Below are 15,516 nucleotides of genomic sequence, written 5' to 3'. Positions count from 1 at the left end.
GAAACGTTTCGGAAAGGCAGCTAAGTTTAGCATGCCGTTCAGTTCTATACACACGCGCGGGTGCCGTCGCGATGCCGTCATCCATCTACATGTTTGGGAGCACTTCACGGGTTGACGACAAGGGAGGGATGGTCTTGGAGCCCCACGCCGTGTCGGGCGAAGTGCGCCGGTCTGTACATGGGTTGATTCCGACCGGCAAGTCCATGGTACGGCCATGCAATGGCCATTCTGTCTCGATACGACTGAACTTGCGTCGATGTGCTCAGGCATGGCATTTTGAACCGAATGGGTTGTGCTCGTTTCGTCAAATCACGCGCGCCGAGCTGTTCAAGATGATCCGAGTCGCGTCGTCGTCAGGGGTAACGAACACCAGTGGCCACCCGCGAAATGCTGACAACGCCAAGGTGCAGACCGCGCCAAGACAGCGCAGCACTCGTCGATCCCATCTCGCAACGATTCCGGTACTGTTTCTCACGTCGAACGAGATCGATGACGGCGATACAGGCCATTCAAAAGCGCGATATTCGACAACTCGACCAAGCGTACGTGGAGTCGCACGACCCGACCATCGTCGTCCGGGACCAATCCATCTTGATCCACGTTGGTACACACAATCTGTGGTTGCTTTTCGTTCCCCGCGATTCATTGCAACGGGTCGTTGCATGGCAGATACGATTCGTGCGGTCGTCCTGCGCGACGCGTGCATCGTGTTCGACGGCCCCCATGACACAATCGCCCTCGTCAAGGCAAAATTTCGAGAAGTCATGGGGGAGAATCCCTCGGCACCGTTTGAGCTCTCGTTCGTGATGCCGTTCCGATCGTCTCCCTGACCGAGGCGAATATGGCCAGGTCGTTTGAAGTTCTCTTGTCGACGCTCACTGCCCTCTACGCCAAGGCGTTTGACGCACTGCGGCCGGCGGCCGACGCAGCGCTCCGCGAAGTCGCCAACATTGAACGTCCCCGCGGCGAATTCGAGCAAGTTAAAGCGATTCAAACGTCGTTGGCGGTATTGGAATGCAACGTGGTCAACATGCGCCAGTTGCTCATGTCGTTGCTCGACAACGACGACGACTTGCACATGTTGTACCTGACCAAAGTACGTAGTCGCCCGCGCCATCCACTCGACTGGATGGGGCTCCGATCACTCGCTAGGTGCACGACAACCCGTCGCTGCTTCAAGGCGACATGACCTTTGACGTGGACGAAGTTGTGGCCATTCTCGAAGCTCAGTTGCAAGTCCGTCTCGCCTGCCCAAACGGCGATGACTGACGGCATGTCTAGGACATGTACGGGATCGTGTCGCACATTTCACTCATGATCTCCAACATCCAGCACACCGCCCGCGTCGTGGACCTCATGTGGACGTCCAAGCGCAATTACCTCCTTCTCATCGACATGTCACTGCGAGTGATGCTCATGCTCATGTACTGCACCAACTACTGGACGGGCGCGTTCGGCCAGAACCTCAAGTCGAACGTCGAGGAGAACGAGGGATTGTTTTGGGGCACGTCGTTGGTCTGCACGGCATGGACGTTTGGTGCGTACGGCGTCGTGTGCAAGGTGTTTCTCGCTCGAGGGCTGAGTCTGTCGTGGCACAAGCGAGTTTAAATCGCATAAGTTGAATGGGTCGCTAGCCACGGGTACGACGTGCACGGGGGACCTGGCCATTATTGTCAGTACTTCCACGACATGTTGATGCCTTGGTGCTGGAGGAACTTGACGACGACATGGTACCCCACAATCACAAAGACCAGACAAACCCCAAACACGATCCAAAAGATGTAGTCGGTGTCTTGGATGTGCGAGTTCAAGTTCATCCCGAACGCCCCCACGACGAACGTTGGCATGGCCATGAGTGTCCCCATCAACGTCAGACTCAAGTCAACGCTCAGCAAAAAGTTGCGCTTCGCATCGAGCTTGAGCATCACGATGCTCTCCGTATTGACAATGTTGTTGGCCATGAGCGCCACTCGCGTCTGCGTCCCGTAGATTTCCTATGTCGCGTGGGAGGCAATTGCACGACGAACGGGCGCCCGAACAACACACGAGCGACGTACTTGCAGGTACACTTCCAAGAACGACTCGACATCTTCAGTGTCGTAGCTAAACAAGTCGTGCACGAGTTGGGGATCGCAGGCGAGCTACAGCCACCGAATGACAATGCGAGAATCGCATGGTGGAGGCGACAACGACGCACACCTTTGTCAAGTACATCATGTGCAGATCTTCTTCGTTTTCCAAAAGCGACATGAGGAGGCGGCGCATGCCTCCGAGCTGCGCTTCGAGCGAACTCATGGCGTTCTTGATCGATCGCAAGCTCTCGAGCTCTGCTATCATGGACTCGTCCTTGGTCATCTTGTCCAGCGCCGACCGCCCGAGTGGAATGACCTTTTCACATTCCATTGCAAACACCCGGCAGATCGTAGACAAGATCGCTTCCAATGCGCTGCATGGTCAAGGGAGGAGTCACACGTGGCCGTGAATGGAACAAGTTGTTTCTACATACGCAAACTCGAACGCTGCGGCCTCGCCAACGTGCTGCTTGAAGTTGTTTTTCAGGTGGCTGATCAAGCTGTCGGCCCCATCTGGAAGAAATACCAAGCAGCTGTCGCGCATGATGACAGCGCGCACTGGGTCTATGAAGCGAGGGTCATGCATGCCGAGGGCGAATGTTGCGGTCACCGCAGTTGACGAGGATGGCTTGCCGCCGCACCGTGATGGACGGCTCATTTGACGACGAAAACACGTTGTCCAACTTGCGAATATCGCGCATGTGCACGGCCTGAACCAAGAAGTGACCACAGGACTTTCGTCGAGGGGCGACGCACAGGGATTTCAACGGCAGCATCCACGATGAAGCGCGCCCGCGTTCGCGATCTTGACGGCCGCCGGTCGGTGGATGCAGTCGCTGTCACTGTTCTAGGCGACGGAGGGGCGTCACTCTGTACATCACGGGACATCCACCGAGTGAATGGTGGAGAACCGTGTGAGAGAGGTGATAGAGCCTACTTGTGCACCGATCCCAACGTGTTGCGCAGCGGTTTGAATGAGCCTCAGCACGTCCATGCGGCTGACTTCTTTGTACTCTGCATTGCCCGCGGGGTCGAATCGAAGTGTCTTGGATCGGTTAGAGTGAGCATGGAACCACAGACATGGATGGACGTACCAGCCGTCGGCCTTGCGTGTTTTGCACACCGAGGAGAATCCCGTTCTGGCTCACGAGCACGGTATCGTTTGGAATCAACGAGTCGAGGAACGGCGCGGACGTCGCGCTCGGACGGGGATTGGTCATCGCGAGAGAGAGGTGACGAGGGATGGCACGCTGCAATGAATGTCGATTTGGTTCACGACTGCCGACCTCGTCGGATCGCCATAATGTTCGACGAGTGGCGCCGATAACGGCCTCCGCGTCAAATCCGACGCCCTAAAAATAGCTTCGTGTATTGCGCGCCTCGATCGGGCTACAACGAGCGCTAGATGCTGGCGTTCCAGACCGAGCATAGCCTGCGCCAAGGCCTTCTTGATGCCCAGAGCCACTCGGACGATCACGATGTCCGACTTGCCATCGACCCGTTGGTCCCACCACCCTTGCACACGCAGATCGTGGTGAGAGGCCGCCGATGATGTCGAGTCAATTCACTGGCACGTGAAAGGCATGGATCTTTGACGAAAACGGCTATCGAACGCTCCACGCGACCTCGCGAGCCGACTTGCTTCTCTTGATCCGGAGAGCCACCGGCGACAACGTAGGCCAACGTGTCGATTCCGCTCTCACGATGCTAAGCTCTTTTCACAACAGACAAGATCGTTGCTGTCCCCAGAAACGTCCCCGACGCGCCGACCGTTATGCCGAGAAACTCGTTACCCCGTGGGTTTTGCTCCGATTCATTTCGTGGGGGATGGTGATTCGGATGTGGCGAATAGCCCGTGCACATGCGCGACATCCGCCAGTTGGACCAAGCGTACACAGACGCCACCGAGCCAAGCTTGGTTTTCCGAGACCAAGCGATTCTGGTCAACGTCGGTACGTCCGATGCATCGTGGGCAACTGCCATGCCCCGTTGCTGACGAAACCACTAGTCCCGATTCGAGCCATCATTCTCCGCAATCAGTTTGTTGTGCTCAGTGCGAACAGCCAAGTCGATTCAGATCACATGGCGCAGCTGCAGACGCGAGTGCAGACATACCTGCGCGAAAGCCCCAGCACCCCGTTCGAGTTTACGTTCGTGGACTAGCCGGATGTCTCGACCATCTAACCTACCATCGTCTTCTCTAGCGCGTTGGAAGGCCTCTTGGCCATCGTGTCTGCATGGTTCGCCGCACAGTGCACGCTGCTGACACCCACGGTGGACGTTGCGCTGACGTCGTTTGCAACGAACGACCGCCCACGCGAAGAGTTTGACCAGCTGCGCAAAGTGCAAAGTGCCGCCACCACGATGCACTTGCAACTCAGTGGCATTCGCCGGATGCTCATGGCGCTCTTGGACGACGAACATGCCTTGGGCATGATGCATTTGACCAACGTGAGTGCGGCACCAGTTCGACCGCGGCAATCGCTTGATCGTGTTGTCTGTAGCTGTCGCAGTCTTCCCCCGTCGACGAAGTCGAATCGGTTCTGGAAACCAACGTGCAGGTACAGCGTTTTCCTCGACGGACGACGTGCTCCAACGATGCGTTGGCAGGACATGTTTGGCACCCTTGCGAGCATCTCGATGGTGCTGACCAAGATCGACCACACGCAGCGGATGGTCGACTTGACGTGGACGTCCAAGCGAAATTACTTGCTCGTGGTCGACATGTCGCTCAAGTGCATGTTCCTCGGCCTCCTCGTCACGCATTTGTGGACCGGAATGTTTGGCCAAAACCTCCACTCGTACGTGGAAGGTGACGACGTGTGGTTCACGGCCACATTTGGATCGTGTGCCGCGTGGATTCTCGGGTCGTACGTCGTCGTGTATGTGTATTTCAAGTCGAAAGGCATTGTCCTGTCGTGGCGAATGCGTGGCTTCGACCTGCCTGAATAAACCCATGGGTGCTGGCGGCGGCTACGTCCGATCGCCATTTGAATCAGTGTGTGTTTTATGTCGAGGCATTCGTTTGACGGAGGATGGAATGGCGCGAAGCGGCGACCGATTGTGTTGTCTCAACGTGCTGTACATGGCATGGAGGTTTCTAGAGACAATGGCAGGTCGAAGCATCAGTCTAGGTCTGCCGCGAGAGAATGTGGACCATGGAGCACATCATGCCAGTGCTGTTTGTCTGCAGGTCTGCAAATTCAGGTCGCTTGCAGTGGCCTGCTCCAAGTGGTAGAGGCCACTCGACCACAACGATAACAAGCGTAGACAACGACGTGGTTTTCCATTTTTACGACGTGCGTGGTCGCTTCGAGGCAGGAGATGCGTTGTCCGTCGAGTCTGCGTCTTCAGGGAGCAATTCGATCTTGAGCTGCTGGCGGTTGCCAAACGTGAGCTCCACAAACACTTTCACCGACACCTTTTGGAACACGTGCAGGACACGCTTGGTCTTGAGCAGCGTGAGTCTGTGCTGAGAAGGATCGTGCTTGACACTTGCCGCCTCCTTGCCCTTCTCCGCCAAAACGATCATGCCCTCGATGCCAAAACGAGGCAGGAGCACACCGATGCCATTTGCACGGACCTTGTTGATCATTGCGTCCGTCGTCGTGGGAAAGTTGGCAAAATACAACAACGTGTGCAAACTCACGGATGCCCGACCGGCAAGCTGCGCGGCCAAGTGGCGTCGATTCAAACCCTGCGTGAGTTCATGCAAGTGCGCTACAGAAACACAGCGCATCGATCAGCAAAGCACCGCCGCTCTTTCAATCGTACCTTTGTTTTCCAAGTAGTCGGGCAGTGGTGCGACCCCAATCGCGGCGCTCAGCAGGCGGTGGACGATCACGTCGGCATATCTAAACGAGCAAGTTGTCATCGCCGCGGTTGACAGCTCCAACAAAAGTACCGTCGAATTGGCGACGTGAAGTGCGTATAAATCGGCGCCGCCAGCCCGTAGTGATGGTATTCGTCGACCCCGATCTCCCCCGATGAAAAGTAGCTCGCAGGCATCATGCACCGCGTGCACAGAATGCGGAGCATCTTGTTGAAGTAGGCGTTTTCCGCGCGCGACGCCGTGGGGTTGTCCAGACTCTCTAGAACCAATCGTTCAATCGACGATCCACTACCGTCAGTCATGACGAACCTTGCAGTTGCTTGGAGTTGTCGACGCGCAACGTCACACCAACGCTCTTCGCTTGGCTCACGATCGCATCAAACTGCCGCTTGGACGGAGCAGGGTGGCGACGAAGTAGCGAAAACGTCGGGAAGCTGCGCAGGATCTTCTTGGCGACTGTGATGTTGGCCAGCAACATGAACTCTTCCACCAACGCATTTGTGTCCTTCAACGCGTACATTTGGACGTCGAGAGGGTTCTGCGTCTCGGTGTCGAGCACGAAGCGGACTTCTGGCGACGCCAAAGTCAACGCACCTGGATCGAAACACGCAGCGTCGGTGAATACCTTCCCCAAGGACTGGGCAGGGGCACACACCAGCCTGAATGCGTTTGGCTTTGAGCCGCATCGCAATGTCGTGGAGGGTCTTGATACCGCTACCTAACTGCAACTTCTTGTCCGTGATGGGCTTTGTCGCACTGGCCCGGACAAAGGACGCGCCAGCCGCGGGGTCGTCCAGGAGCACTTGCGCTTCGCCGTACGACAAACTGGCAATGCTGCGAATGATACTCTTGCAGAACGAGACGTCGATCACATGCACCTGCAAAAACGAATTCGATCAGGTGCATCGAGTCCCTGCCATCGTGCATCTCGACAAACCTCGTTGCCGTCAACTTGGACTTCCCACAGCACACTGAACGCAAAGTGATCATCCGTCGACGTTAACGAGCACAACTGCGTCGTGAGAAACCCGGGCAACATGTCCAACCTCTTGTCAACCAAATACGTAGACGTGCCGCGGTCGGCCGCTTCCAAATCCAAAGCGCTTCCGGCCTCGACAAAGTGTGTGACGTCGGCAATATGAACGCCAACTTCGATGTTTCCATTCGGGAGCAGGCGCGCGTGCAGCGCGTCGTCAATATCTACCACACAAATTCAATCAACACCACAACACGCAATGGATGAGGCAAGCCAGTCGATATTGTTTCCAAACAACGTGCGAGCCGGCCATTGAACCAACGCGCCATCCACAGTCGGTTGAACCGCGCATTGCAACGATAGTTTGTCGGGTACGTGTACGTACCTTTGCAGTTGGGCGGATCGATACTGCACACTGGCAAGTGGCGCAGGTCGGTCCGGCCTTTGGAATTTTCGGGCGTGATGGTCCAGTCGGCGGGAGGCAGACACTTGAGCACCTTGTCCGAGAACTGTTCGCACGGAATGTCGTGTTCCAGGAGCAGCACTTGAGTCTCCGTCTCCTTGTCCCCAATCACGCCGAGTGTCTTGACGTAGTGGCCGACGGGAAACCGACTGTCCACGGGCCACGAGTCGATGGCGACCACAATGCGCTTGTCCATGAGCGTGTCGTGCTGCCTCGTCGAGATGCGAATCTTGGGAATCTTCCGGTCCACAGGGACAAACAGGACGTTCGTCGTCTGGGCGGCGACCGCGACCGGCTCAATAGATCCGCAGTACCGGCGCCAGTTGCGCTGAACGATGCCGACGACCTTGCCGCAGGGCTTGAGGTCGTTCGTGTCGATCACGTCGGATGGACCCAGAGTCGGTGCTGCGACCCCAATCTACACAACAGCGCCAAGTCGAATCGCTTCGAGGCAGGATGCAGTTTTCGTACATTTTCCGGTTCCGCCGTCCGCGCCGAGTCATCTTCGTCATCTTTGTCGTCGTTGACAGCAAACGCTTCCGCGGGTCGCTTCCACTGCGACTTGGGCAAGATTTCGATCGCCACGATGTCGCCATCCATGGCGCGGTTAATAAACTCGCGGCTAGATAGGGTCGTGAGGCGGACGACCCTGGCTGCGAACGAAAAAAAACATCGTACCCCGAGATGAGCACTGGCACACGGGCTTCGTTAAGGCCGTGAATCAACACGGTGCATTCGAGCCTGGAGGTCGGTTCAACCATGAGTGTGATGGCGGAAGTGAAGCGGAAAGAATCGTCGTGTACCAGTGGTCGCGGTTGCAGCGGAGGGTGCCTTGGAAGTACCGCTTGTTCTTGATCCCAGCCAAGACCTCGGACATGGTCTTGTGCTCGTCGTACAGCGTCGCGCTCTTCTTTCTTCCGCTGTTATCCGACGACGCCGCCATGTCTTGGGACATGAGGTCGGCCAGGTCGGGATACGTTTTGACGAGTGGCGAAATAAAGGACGCGATCGTGATGGCCTGGACACCGTTCGCAGCCGCCCGTTCAGCGTCCAAGGTGTCGTTCGCGATGTACGTGACGTTGGTCTTGCTTTCGAGCGACGACAGATGCGACATGTACCTACGTGTGTGTGAGAAGGACGATTCACGTGAGAGATTGACGGCATCACCATCGATAAGCGCCGCACATGGCTCGGGCATCGCGTTCGACAGTCGATTCGGCCTCAGTCTTGGCAACGTATGTGTCTCTATGATGTTCGTTCGCAAACACGTAGAAGTGGCGGTCAGATTTGATCAACGCGTGCAACCGGCGATAGATCCCCATGTCCTTGTTCTTGACTTGTTCTGCGACCGTCTCCAAAATGATGATGTTCGTCATTTCCGTACACGATGAATACTCAAGCACGTCCATTTGCCGAAGGACAACGTCGACTGTCAGGAGCAGGTACTGGGTCGCTTGAGGCGTCAAGTTCAACTTGTTGCCGTGGCGATGTGGTTGCTCCTCGATGTTGTCTTCGTCACCGTGGCAGCAGAGCGAGCACGCTGTGATACCACACGCGATGTCATCACGGAGGTACCTCTCTCGGACAATTCTCTTCACCTTTCCATGCTTCGTCGCCACATTCTCGGCATCGTACGTCCACATAACGTGACTCATCGCGGCACTCGATCGCTTCTGCTTGAGGTCGCGGGATGTTTGGCGCAAGTATCATTGGCTGCGAATTTCAAGTATTTGATTGGATATAATTTCGTTGTTCAAATGTTTTACATCCAATCAAAACGTATCCGGATAATCCAACGACATTTCAAGTGTGTGAAAAAGAAGGGCATTTCAAACTGGTGCATGAAGTCGTGATGAGGGCGGAGGGGTGGACGGATGAAGTCAAACGCAGACATGGCTTTCCTGAGCAGTCCTGATGCAGCACACATGACCATAACTTGCAGAATTATGATCATACGTGTTCTGCATGCTACTGAGGCGTGGGTGCTAGATGAAGGTGTTTTGGAATTTCCCCATCACGTGCGCAGTGTCGCAATGAGATGCAGTGTTGTGCTGAACATGGGCAATCGGGCAGGTTACAACACCGCAAGTTTGTGAGACAAATCTGCCCAAGTACGCAGATTACAGCGCCCCATTGCAGGACTGTGTACTAAACAGAATAGTGTCTGTGAGGCCGTGATTGCCTTGATCGCCGTTCATGTCGTCAAAACCTGGTAAGCTGACCTTCAATGCGATGGTTGGTGTTCACCCGCTCGACGTACGTGGAATCGCCACTCACTCAATTCGTAAGCAGGTACTCAGCCACGAGCCCTACGGCATGCATACCAATTGGAAATCGACTCGAATCCTCTGAACGACATATTCGAGTCTGGCGAACCGAACACGAAGGTAACCCCAAGGGTTTTGCTCTTTCCTTGCAGTCCTTCGTAAGTAGTAAAGGACATGAGCTCATAAACCTGACACTGTCGTGTGTGTGAGGATCGACCACACAAATGACTTTCCACCGACTCCAAAGATGGCATTGCTCTTTCCTCCATTGCCCTCACACCAATGATCAAGTTGGCCCTCGTCGCTGCACTGGATACACTGACCAGCGCTAAGATCGCCCCCAACGTGTACCGCCGCCTCAAATGGCCAGCAAGGGTGCCGGCATCGTGATTGAATTCCGCAACAGATTTGGAATTGGAAGCCATCACGGAAGTAGCGCCTCCGATCACCCACGTTCGTTCGCGTTTGGTCAACCACATGCAAGCCACCTAACCAAAGGTGGTCCAGCTTTTATCGTCGCAGCCAGTGGCGCTCACCGGGCGCACCTCTCGATTCCACATGGACAACACGTCGCACACCACTGTCTCGGCGCTTCTCGATGAAATTTGCCACGTTCTCCCGTGGTCGCTCGATTGTCGGTGCTCAAGTCGAAGTACACATTTGTTGCTTCCAACTCGACGACCCGACCTGTCGAGGAGTGCGGCGCCGGACTCGTTGGAGCTAGCGTGGGTGCAGCAACCACAACGAAGGCATCGTCGTCGGCAGCTTCGATGCGGGCTTGGTGAACGCTCAGTAGACCAACAAAGCCAACTGGCGAAGGAACTACAATTGGTTTGACCTGTCCAACAAGACAACGACCCCCATCGACCCAAGTGGACATTGCGCCCACAAGATGGAGTCTAGCGAGCGGTGGCAGCCAAGGCATCGGTGTAACCCCAGGCTTGGATCGACTGCCGCGTCTGCACGATGGACTCGTACCCTGCAGAGTTCCTGACTGCGTGCGCTCCCATGAACGCTGTGCCCCCACTCACGTCTGACGCAATGATCCACAGTCGAATTCGCTCCCAAGTCATTATCATTACGACACCGCCGCCAACAACTTGTGCCCAAGTCGAGCATGGCACTTGGCCGGGATCATTCCTGTGTTCGCAACGCTGGCTTCACTTGTGCGACGGCGGCTTCCCTGACTAGTGCAAGAACGTGATCGGGGTTTGTGGTGACCCATTGGCATACTTCAGCAGCTGGGGACTCATCCCCGACAAGTTCATCAAACCGGAGATGTCCCCCCTGGCCATACCGTCGATTGCCTTGGCGCTTTTCTTGTTCGCGAAATAGGGGCGACGTACGATGATGTTTAGAACCTCTCACGTCGACACTACGACTTTGACTATCGAGCACGAGAACTGCGGTGGGGTGAGAGATACCATCATCAACCCCCCCTCCAACATCTAATCCTTTCTCGTCGGAACATTCTTCGCGCGATTGCCACCAGCCTCGACCAGCGCCGCAGTCCCTCGCGACTACCTTGGCCCGTTTGACCACTGCAGCCCCTATATTACCACCACCACGACAGCTACGAGCCCACCCGTACATGAAAGTTCTCGTCAACTAGAGCTGTGTGATGCGGTGCCTGAATAATTGCGTCGATGGAAGCGTGGGTTTCGTTGTTGCGTGCACCGCAGTGTGTACTTTTGTGACGACCCCCTCGACGGTGGTGCTCATCCGACCGATACCTCCAGATCGCAGTGCTCCACCGAGACGGACAACTCGTCGTGCCGCAAAAAGTGGCGTCGTCCGTGTATCTCACGAGAAAAAGCGACGACAGGAGTCTACGTGCATTCAATACTTCCACGACATGTTGATGCCTTGCCTCTTCAAGTACTGCTGCGTGTATACGTACCCAAGCACCATGATGGCGACGCACACACCAAACACGATCCAAAAGATGTAGTCGGTGTCTTGGATCGTCGAGTTCAAGTTCATGCCGAAGCCACCCACGATAAACGTTGGCAGTGCGACAAGCGTTCCGAGCAACGTCAGGCTCAAATCCACGCTCAGCAAAAAGTTTCGCTTCGAATCGAGCTTGAGCATCACGATGCTCTCCGTGTTGAGGATGTTGTTGGCCATGAGCGCCACCCGCGTTTGTGTGCCGTAAATTTCCTACGTACACGTTGGTTTCGTCGACCGATGTCCCGCACCTGCAGATACACTTCCAGGAACGATTCAGCATCTTCCGTGTCAAAGCTAAACAGGTTGTGGACCAACTCGGGCTCGTTGTAGAGCTATCCAAACGCCCCACGTCAGCACCTCGCCAGGATGACGCTCGCAACCTTGGTCAAGTACATCATGTGCAGATCCTCTTCGTTTTCGAGAAATGCCATGAGCAATCGCCGCATGCCGCCGACGCGAGATTCCAACGAGCTCATTTCGTTCTTGATTGACCGAAGGTTCTCCAACTCGCTCATCATCGAGTCGTCCTTGGTCACTTTGTCCAGCGCGGCCCGGCCTTTGGGCACAATGCGGTCGCATTCGGTGGAAAACAACCGGCAGATCGTCGCCAGAATCGCCTCCACCGCGCTGCAGGTCGCAAAAACGGATGTCAACGATGAAACATGTCGAATTCAACGCACGCAAATTCAAACGCGATCGCGTCCGCAATGTGCTGCTGCATGTTGGTCCTTAAATGATACACCAAACTGTCTGCGCCGTCTGGAAGGAAGACAAGGCACGTCTCGCGCGTAATCACGGCGCGGACGGGGTCTGGATAAACGGGCGGCGCGAATAAGACATCGAAAACGACGCGTGTGACAACATCTAGACGGACCGCAGTTGACGAGGATCGCTTGCTGACGGACCGTGATGGACGGCTCGTTGGACGTGGAAAAGATGTTGTCCATTTTGCGGATGTCGCGCATGTGCACAGCCTGCGAAATGCATGACAGAAGTCCGCATGGCCGCAAACCTACGGGAATGTCGATGGGGCCGTCTCGACCAAGACGCGTGCGCGAGCGATTGTAGGGTCGCCCTGAATCCATCCGACTGCGACGAATCGTGTTGTCCTGTGCATACGGTGCTCGGCGTTGAAGACGCACGGTCGAGGGAGGTGGGGGTGTACGTACCGGGATAGCCATGCTCTTGACACAAGATTGAATCATTGTGAGAACATCGTGTCGCGACAAGTCGATAAAGTCCGAGTTACCCGTCGTGTCGAAGCGAAGCGCCTACCACCACGTGAGTCCACTCGCGTCCCGAAGAATGGCTGTGGTACCAAACGCTTGCCCCCCGCCGCGTTCATGCCGAGGATTTCGCCGTCCTTGCTCACAAGCATGTCGTTATGCATGAGGCTCTCAACAAGTGTCGTCCCGCCGCCGAATCCGCCGTGTGCCATTTCGCATGAGCAATCCCAAGTGTGTTCATGTGTCACGACCACGGATGCGTTTTATCGATTGGGTAGAATTACAATAAGCACGTTCAATACGTTTTTTGCTCGAAAAAGAAAAAAAATTCGTGCACAGTGAGGCGGAGTGGCCCGAGCACACCTGCGACAGCCTCTGTTACAAAGGATCGCCACGTCATTCCTTGTATAATGTGCTGCGTCGCCATGTCAGTCGTGTGGGATTTCTTAACTACCAGTGCAAGCATGAATGCCATGTTTCCTGTATTGCCCAGGTCTCGGTTGCGGACGTCGTTCGCATCGAACGTCTAGAAAGCGGCCATACCACGGCGACCACGCAAAGTGCACACATGTAGACATAACGCTGTGGGAGCACCTTCACGAACCAGAACTCGCTGGCGTCCCCTCCCTGCACCACCCATTGTGCCACCAGGCATCGGTCACGCAATTGATGTTGTGATGCCGTTGTGTTTAAAAACGTTTAACGCGTTGACCGGTCATACGTTAAAGTAAGTTGCAACTTGTCAACTTGCCAGTTCTGCATCGATGCGACCAACGGCGCGACGGCCACTACGATGAATGGACTGCTGCATGAACACCTCTTGGGACCTGAGATAATCGTTGACGATGGAGATTCCACCACTGCGTCGGTGGGTGGAACCAAGGCGGCGAGTCCCGGTGGACGGAACCTAGCTTGGCAATTCGACATGCACGGACAGTGGCATCGCGTGTACACCACGCGCGAGGCCGTTCTTCGCGAGGTCCAGGGCGCTGCAAGTTCATCTGGCAACGGCACGTCATTTCCGGTAGGTACTATTGATGTCGTTGACTCCATGCGTCAGCAAGCGTTGCCTAGAGCGTCCAAATGCGCGATATTCGCCAGTTGGACAGCGCGTACTCAATCTCGGACCGACCTACCATCCTAGTACGTCGCCAAGCCATCCTCATGAACATTGGTTCGTTCGAATGCGTTGGAATCATTCGATATTGATGATCGTGACTAGATCCGATTCGCGCCGTGATCATGCGCCATCGCTGCATCGTGTTTCCCGGGCTTCAGTCCGACGTGTCGAAGCTTCTCGAAGCTACGTTTCTCGCGCACTTGGTGGAATCCCCGGACACCCCATTTGAATTCACGTACGTTTGCCCGTCGTGCGCCCGAGTTCAACCGACCCGTAGGGCCCTGGAAGCTGTGTTGTCGACGATTACGACGTGGCATGCCACCCAAGTGGCGCAGGGCCAGCTCGAAGCAAACGTGGTGCTGAATACCCTGGACAGCGCTGACCGCCCTCGCGACGAATTCGAGCGCCTTCGGGTCGTTCAGCGCCGGTTCGACGAGCTCAAGACTCGAGTTCAAGGGATCCACTCGCTCCTCGCGACCTTTCTCGACAACGACGACGACCTCCATCACCTGTACTTGACAAAGGTTCGTTGCAATCGCTCAAGTTGAGTGTGCGCCACGCTGTTTTTTTCGAAGCGCTTTAGCGGCGATTGCCGCAAACGCCCCGCTGCATCCTGCGGAGAGACACAACACACGCGTCGACCATAACGCCCTTCCCATGCGCCGTGCATCGTTTTCATGGCTCCAATTGGTTTTCTGGAAGCCCCCTGAACAATCCTGTTGGCTTGTAGCTTCACAACGACCCGATGCTGTACGACGACTGGCGCAGATTCGACGCGGACGAAGCGACGTCGTTGGTCGAAGTGTATGCCCAGCGAACGTTCACGACCCTGTCGGCGATCGTGCTCCAGCTCACGAAAGCCAACAACACGGAAAGCTCGCTCCACTTGAAGTGGACGTCCAAGCGAAATCAGCTTCTCTTGGTGGACGTTCCGCTGAAGCTGCTGTTTGTCGGCATGTGGATCGCGTCGTTTTGGACGGCTGCGGCGGCGATGAACGTCGAGTCGCCGTGGTCGAACCTCGACGACGGGGGGCTGTTCTTTTGGTGTGTCTTCGGCGGGCTCGCGCTTGTCGGGTGCGGCGTGTTTGTCGCGGCGGTGGTGTACTTGAGACAGCGAGGCATTCGCGTGACTTTTTCGGCTCCCATGGAAGTGCCGTCCGTGGCACCAACCCTTGCGTCGATGCTGCCAACCCCCGGCTCTGGCGACGTGGATGTAGACTCTGGGCGACCCGCGCTTTATTTTGACGCGACAGGGACGTTTTCAACTCAAGTCGTCAGTCGAAGCGAGATTTTCACGCGGATACAACGAGCAGCAGCGGTACTTTTTTCCATGGCATTTTGTCGATCGCATCGCTCACGACTGGTCGCAGGACGTGCCTGACGTGAACGATGCACCAGCTTCGGACCATCCTGTCGATATTCCGGTACGCGATGGTCGACTCAGTGATGCCAAGGCCATAAGTCGTGGCTGTGCCTCCAGCCAGTCCACATGCGGGACATTCGAATGCTCGAGACGGCCCTCGCTGTCTCGAACGAACCGGCCGTATCCGTGCGACAGCAAGCCATTCTCATCAATTGCGGTTTGCATCCACGCCTCCGCCAGCGTCCTC

General features: G+C 55.9%; 6 protein-coding genes across 17 annotated transcripts in view; 3 read left to right on the top strand and 3 right to left on the bottom strand.

The window, feature by feature from the left end:
- Positions 1–41: 41 nt before the first annotated feature.
- Positions 42–1,935, top strand: H310_03505 (hypothetical protein). The gene is made up of 8 exons (XM_008867393.1): positions 42–206; positions 267–359; positions 411–461; positions 505–604; positions 670–799; positions 850–1,096; positions 1,153–1,236; positions 1,282–1,935. The coding sequence occupies exons 1-8, from the start codon at positions 72–74 to the stop codon at positions 1,606–1,608; spliced, it is 1,167 nt and encodes a 388-aa protein (XP_008865615.1). The 5' UTR covers positions 42–71; the 3' UTR covers positions 1,609–1,935.
- An 82-nt stretch (positions 1,936–2,017) lies between these two features.
- On the bottom strand, positions 2,018–3,292 carry H310_03504 (hypothetical protein; the record flags this gene model as incomplete). Its single annotated transcript, XM_008867392.1, has 6 exons — positions 2,018–2,446; positions 2,507–2,636; positions 2,683–2,782; positions 2,829–2,942; positions 3,010–3,117; positions 3,167–3,292. 6 exons carry the CDS (start codon positions 3,290–3,292, stop codon positions 2,104–2,106), a joined length of 921 nt encoding a protein of 306 aa, XP_008865614.1. The 3' UTR covers positions 2,018–2,103.
- A 641-nt stretch (positions 3,293–3,933) lies between these two features.
- H310_03503 (hypothetical protein) lies at positions 3,934–5,024 on the top strand (the record flags this gene model as incomplete). The annotated part of the gene is made up of 5 exons (XM_008867391.1): positions 3,934–4,024; positions 4,081–4,222; positions 4,277–4,523; positions 4,577–4,633; positions 4,683–5,024. The coding sequence occupies 5 exons, from the start codon at positions 3,934–3,936 to the stop codon at positions 5,022–5,024; spliced, it is 879 nt and encodes a 292-aa protein (XP_008865613.1).
- Positions 5,025–5,339: 315 nt separating this feature from the next.
- On the bottom strand, positions 5,340–9,040 carry H310_03502 (hypothetical protein). The gene is made up of 11 exons (XM_008867390.1): positions 8,511–9,040; positions 8,147–8,461; positions 8,022–8,084; positions 7,815–7,965; positions 7,266–7,761; positions 6,842–7,104; positions 6,560–6,782; positions 6,214–6,498; positions 5,977–6,163; positions 5,847–5,926; positions 5,340–5,792 (listed from the first exon to the last, which is right to left on the bottom strand). Exons 1-11 carry the CDS (start codon positions 8,996–8,998, stop codon positions 5,365–5,367), a joined length of 2,979 nt encoding a protein of 992 aa, XP_008865612.1. The 5' UTR covers positions 8,999–9,040; the 3' UTR covers positions 5,340–5,364.
- Positions 9,041–11,419: 2,379 nt separating this feature from the next.
- H310_03501 (hypothetical protein) lies at positions 11,420–13,028 on the bottom strand. 3 transcript variants are annotated; one of them, XM_008867388.1, is made up of 8 exons: positions 12,879–13,028; positions 12,730–12,831; positions 12,577–12,669; positions 12,435–12,534; positions 12,241–12,370; positions 11,941–12,187; positions 11,809–11,892; positions 11,420–11,770 (listed from the first exon to the last, which is right to left on the bottom strand). In XM_008867388.1, exons 1-8 carry the CDS (start codon positions 12,996–12,998, stop codon positions 11,450–11,452), a joined length of 1,197 nt encoding a protein of 398 aa, XP_008865610.1. In that variant the 5' UTR covers positions 12,999–13,028; the 3' UTR covers positions 11,420–11,449. The 3 variants fall into 3 exon arrangements, with proteins under 3 accessions (XP_008865610.1, XP_008865609.1, XP_008865611.1); XM_008867387.1 differs by having other exon boundaries at positions 12,435–12,669; XM_008867389.1 differs by having other exon boundaries at positions 11,420–11,892.
- Positions 13,029–13,535: 507 nt separating this feature from the next.
- The window catches only part of H310_03500 (hypothetical protein), a 4,041-nt gene continuing 2,060 nt past the window's right edge, over positions 13,536–15,516 (top strand). For 4 of the 10 annotated variants that reach the window (XM_008867377.1, XM_008867379.1, XM_008867382.1 and 1 more), the window contains exons 1-7: positions 13,536–13,810; positions 13,861–13,960; positions 14,009–14,141; positions 14,184–14,430; positions 14,637–15,224; positions 15,277–15,330; positions 15,387–15,486. In XM_008867377.1, coding sequence (XP_008865599.1) covers positions 13,580–13,810; positions 13,861–13,960; positions 14,009–14,141; positions 14,184–14,430; positions 14,637–15,224; positions 15,277–15,330; positions 15,387–15,486 — 1,453 coding nt within the window. In that variant the 5' untranslated portion in view covers positions 13,536–13,579. Of the gene's footprint in view, positions 13,811–13,860; positions 13,961–14,008; positions 15,225–15,276; positions 15,487–15,516 lie in introns of those variants that run through there. The other 6 variants (XM_008867385.1, XM_008867384.1, XM_008867386.1 and 3 more) reach the window with 4 other exon arrangements.

Source organism: Aphanomyces invadans (genome assembly GCF_000520115.1).
Source record: "Aphanomyces invadans strain NJM9701 unplaced genomic scaffold supercont1.5, whole genome shotgun sequence".
NCBI classification, from domain to species: domain Eukaryota; phylum Oomycota; class Saprolegniomycetes; order Saprolegniales; family Verrucalvaceae; genus Aphanomyces; species Aphanomyces invadans.
This window is presented reverse-complemented; position numbering and strand designations above follow the sequence as displayed.

Bases quoted from the DNA above. Each gene is read 5' to 3' on its own strand.
- H310_03505 (XM_008867393.1), top strand. From the start codon at position 72: ATGCCGTCATCCATCTACATGTTTGGGAGCACTTCACGGGTTGACGAC. The intron at 360-410 runs GTAACGAACACC...GCCAAGGTGCAG, and splicing joins GAGTCGCGTCGTCGTCAGGG to ACCGCGCCAAGACAGCGCAG. The intron at 605-669 runs GTACACACAATC...GTTGCATGGCAG, and splicing joins ATCCATCTTGATCCACGTTG to ATACGATTCGTGCGGTCGTC.
- H310_03502 (XM_008867390.1), bottom strand. From the start codon at position 8,998: ATGAGTCACGTTATGTGGACGTACGATGCCGAGAATGTGGCGACGAAG. The intron at 8,462-8,510 runs GTGATGCCGTCA...ACACACACGTAG, and splicing joins ATGTGCGGCGCTTATCGATG to GTACATGTCGCATCTGTCGT. The intron at 5,793-5,846 runs GTACGATTGAAA...GTGTTTCTGTAG, and splicing joins CGACTACTTGGAAAACAAAG to CGCACTTGCATGAACTCACG.
- H310_03501 (XM_008867387.1), bottom strand. From the start codon at position 12,998: ATGGCACACGGCGGATTCGGCGGCGGGACGACACTTGTTGAGAGCCTC. The intron at 12,832-12,878 runs GTACCACAGCCA...ACGTGGTGGTAG, and splicing joins CGGCGGGGGGCAAGCGTTTG to GCGCTTCGCTTCGACACGAC. The intron at 11,893-11,940 runs GTTGCGAGCGTC...GCGTTTGGATAG, and splicing joins ACATGATGTACTTGACCAAG to CTCTACAACGAGCCCGAGTT.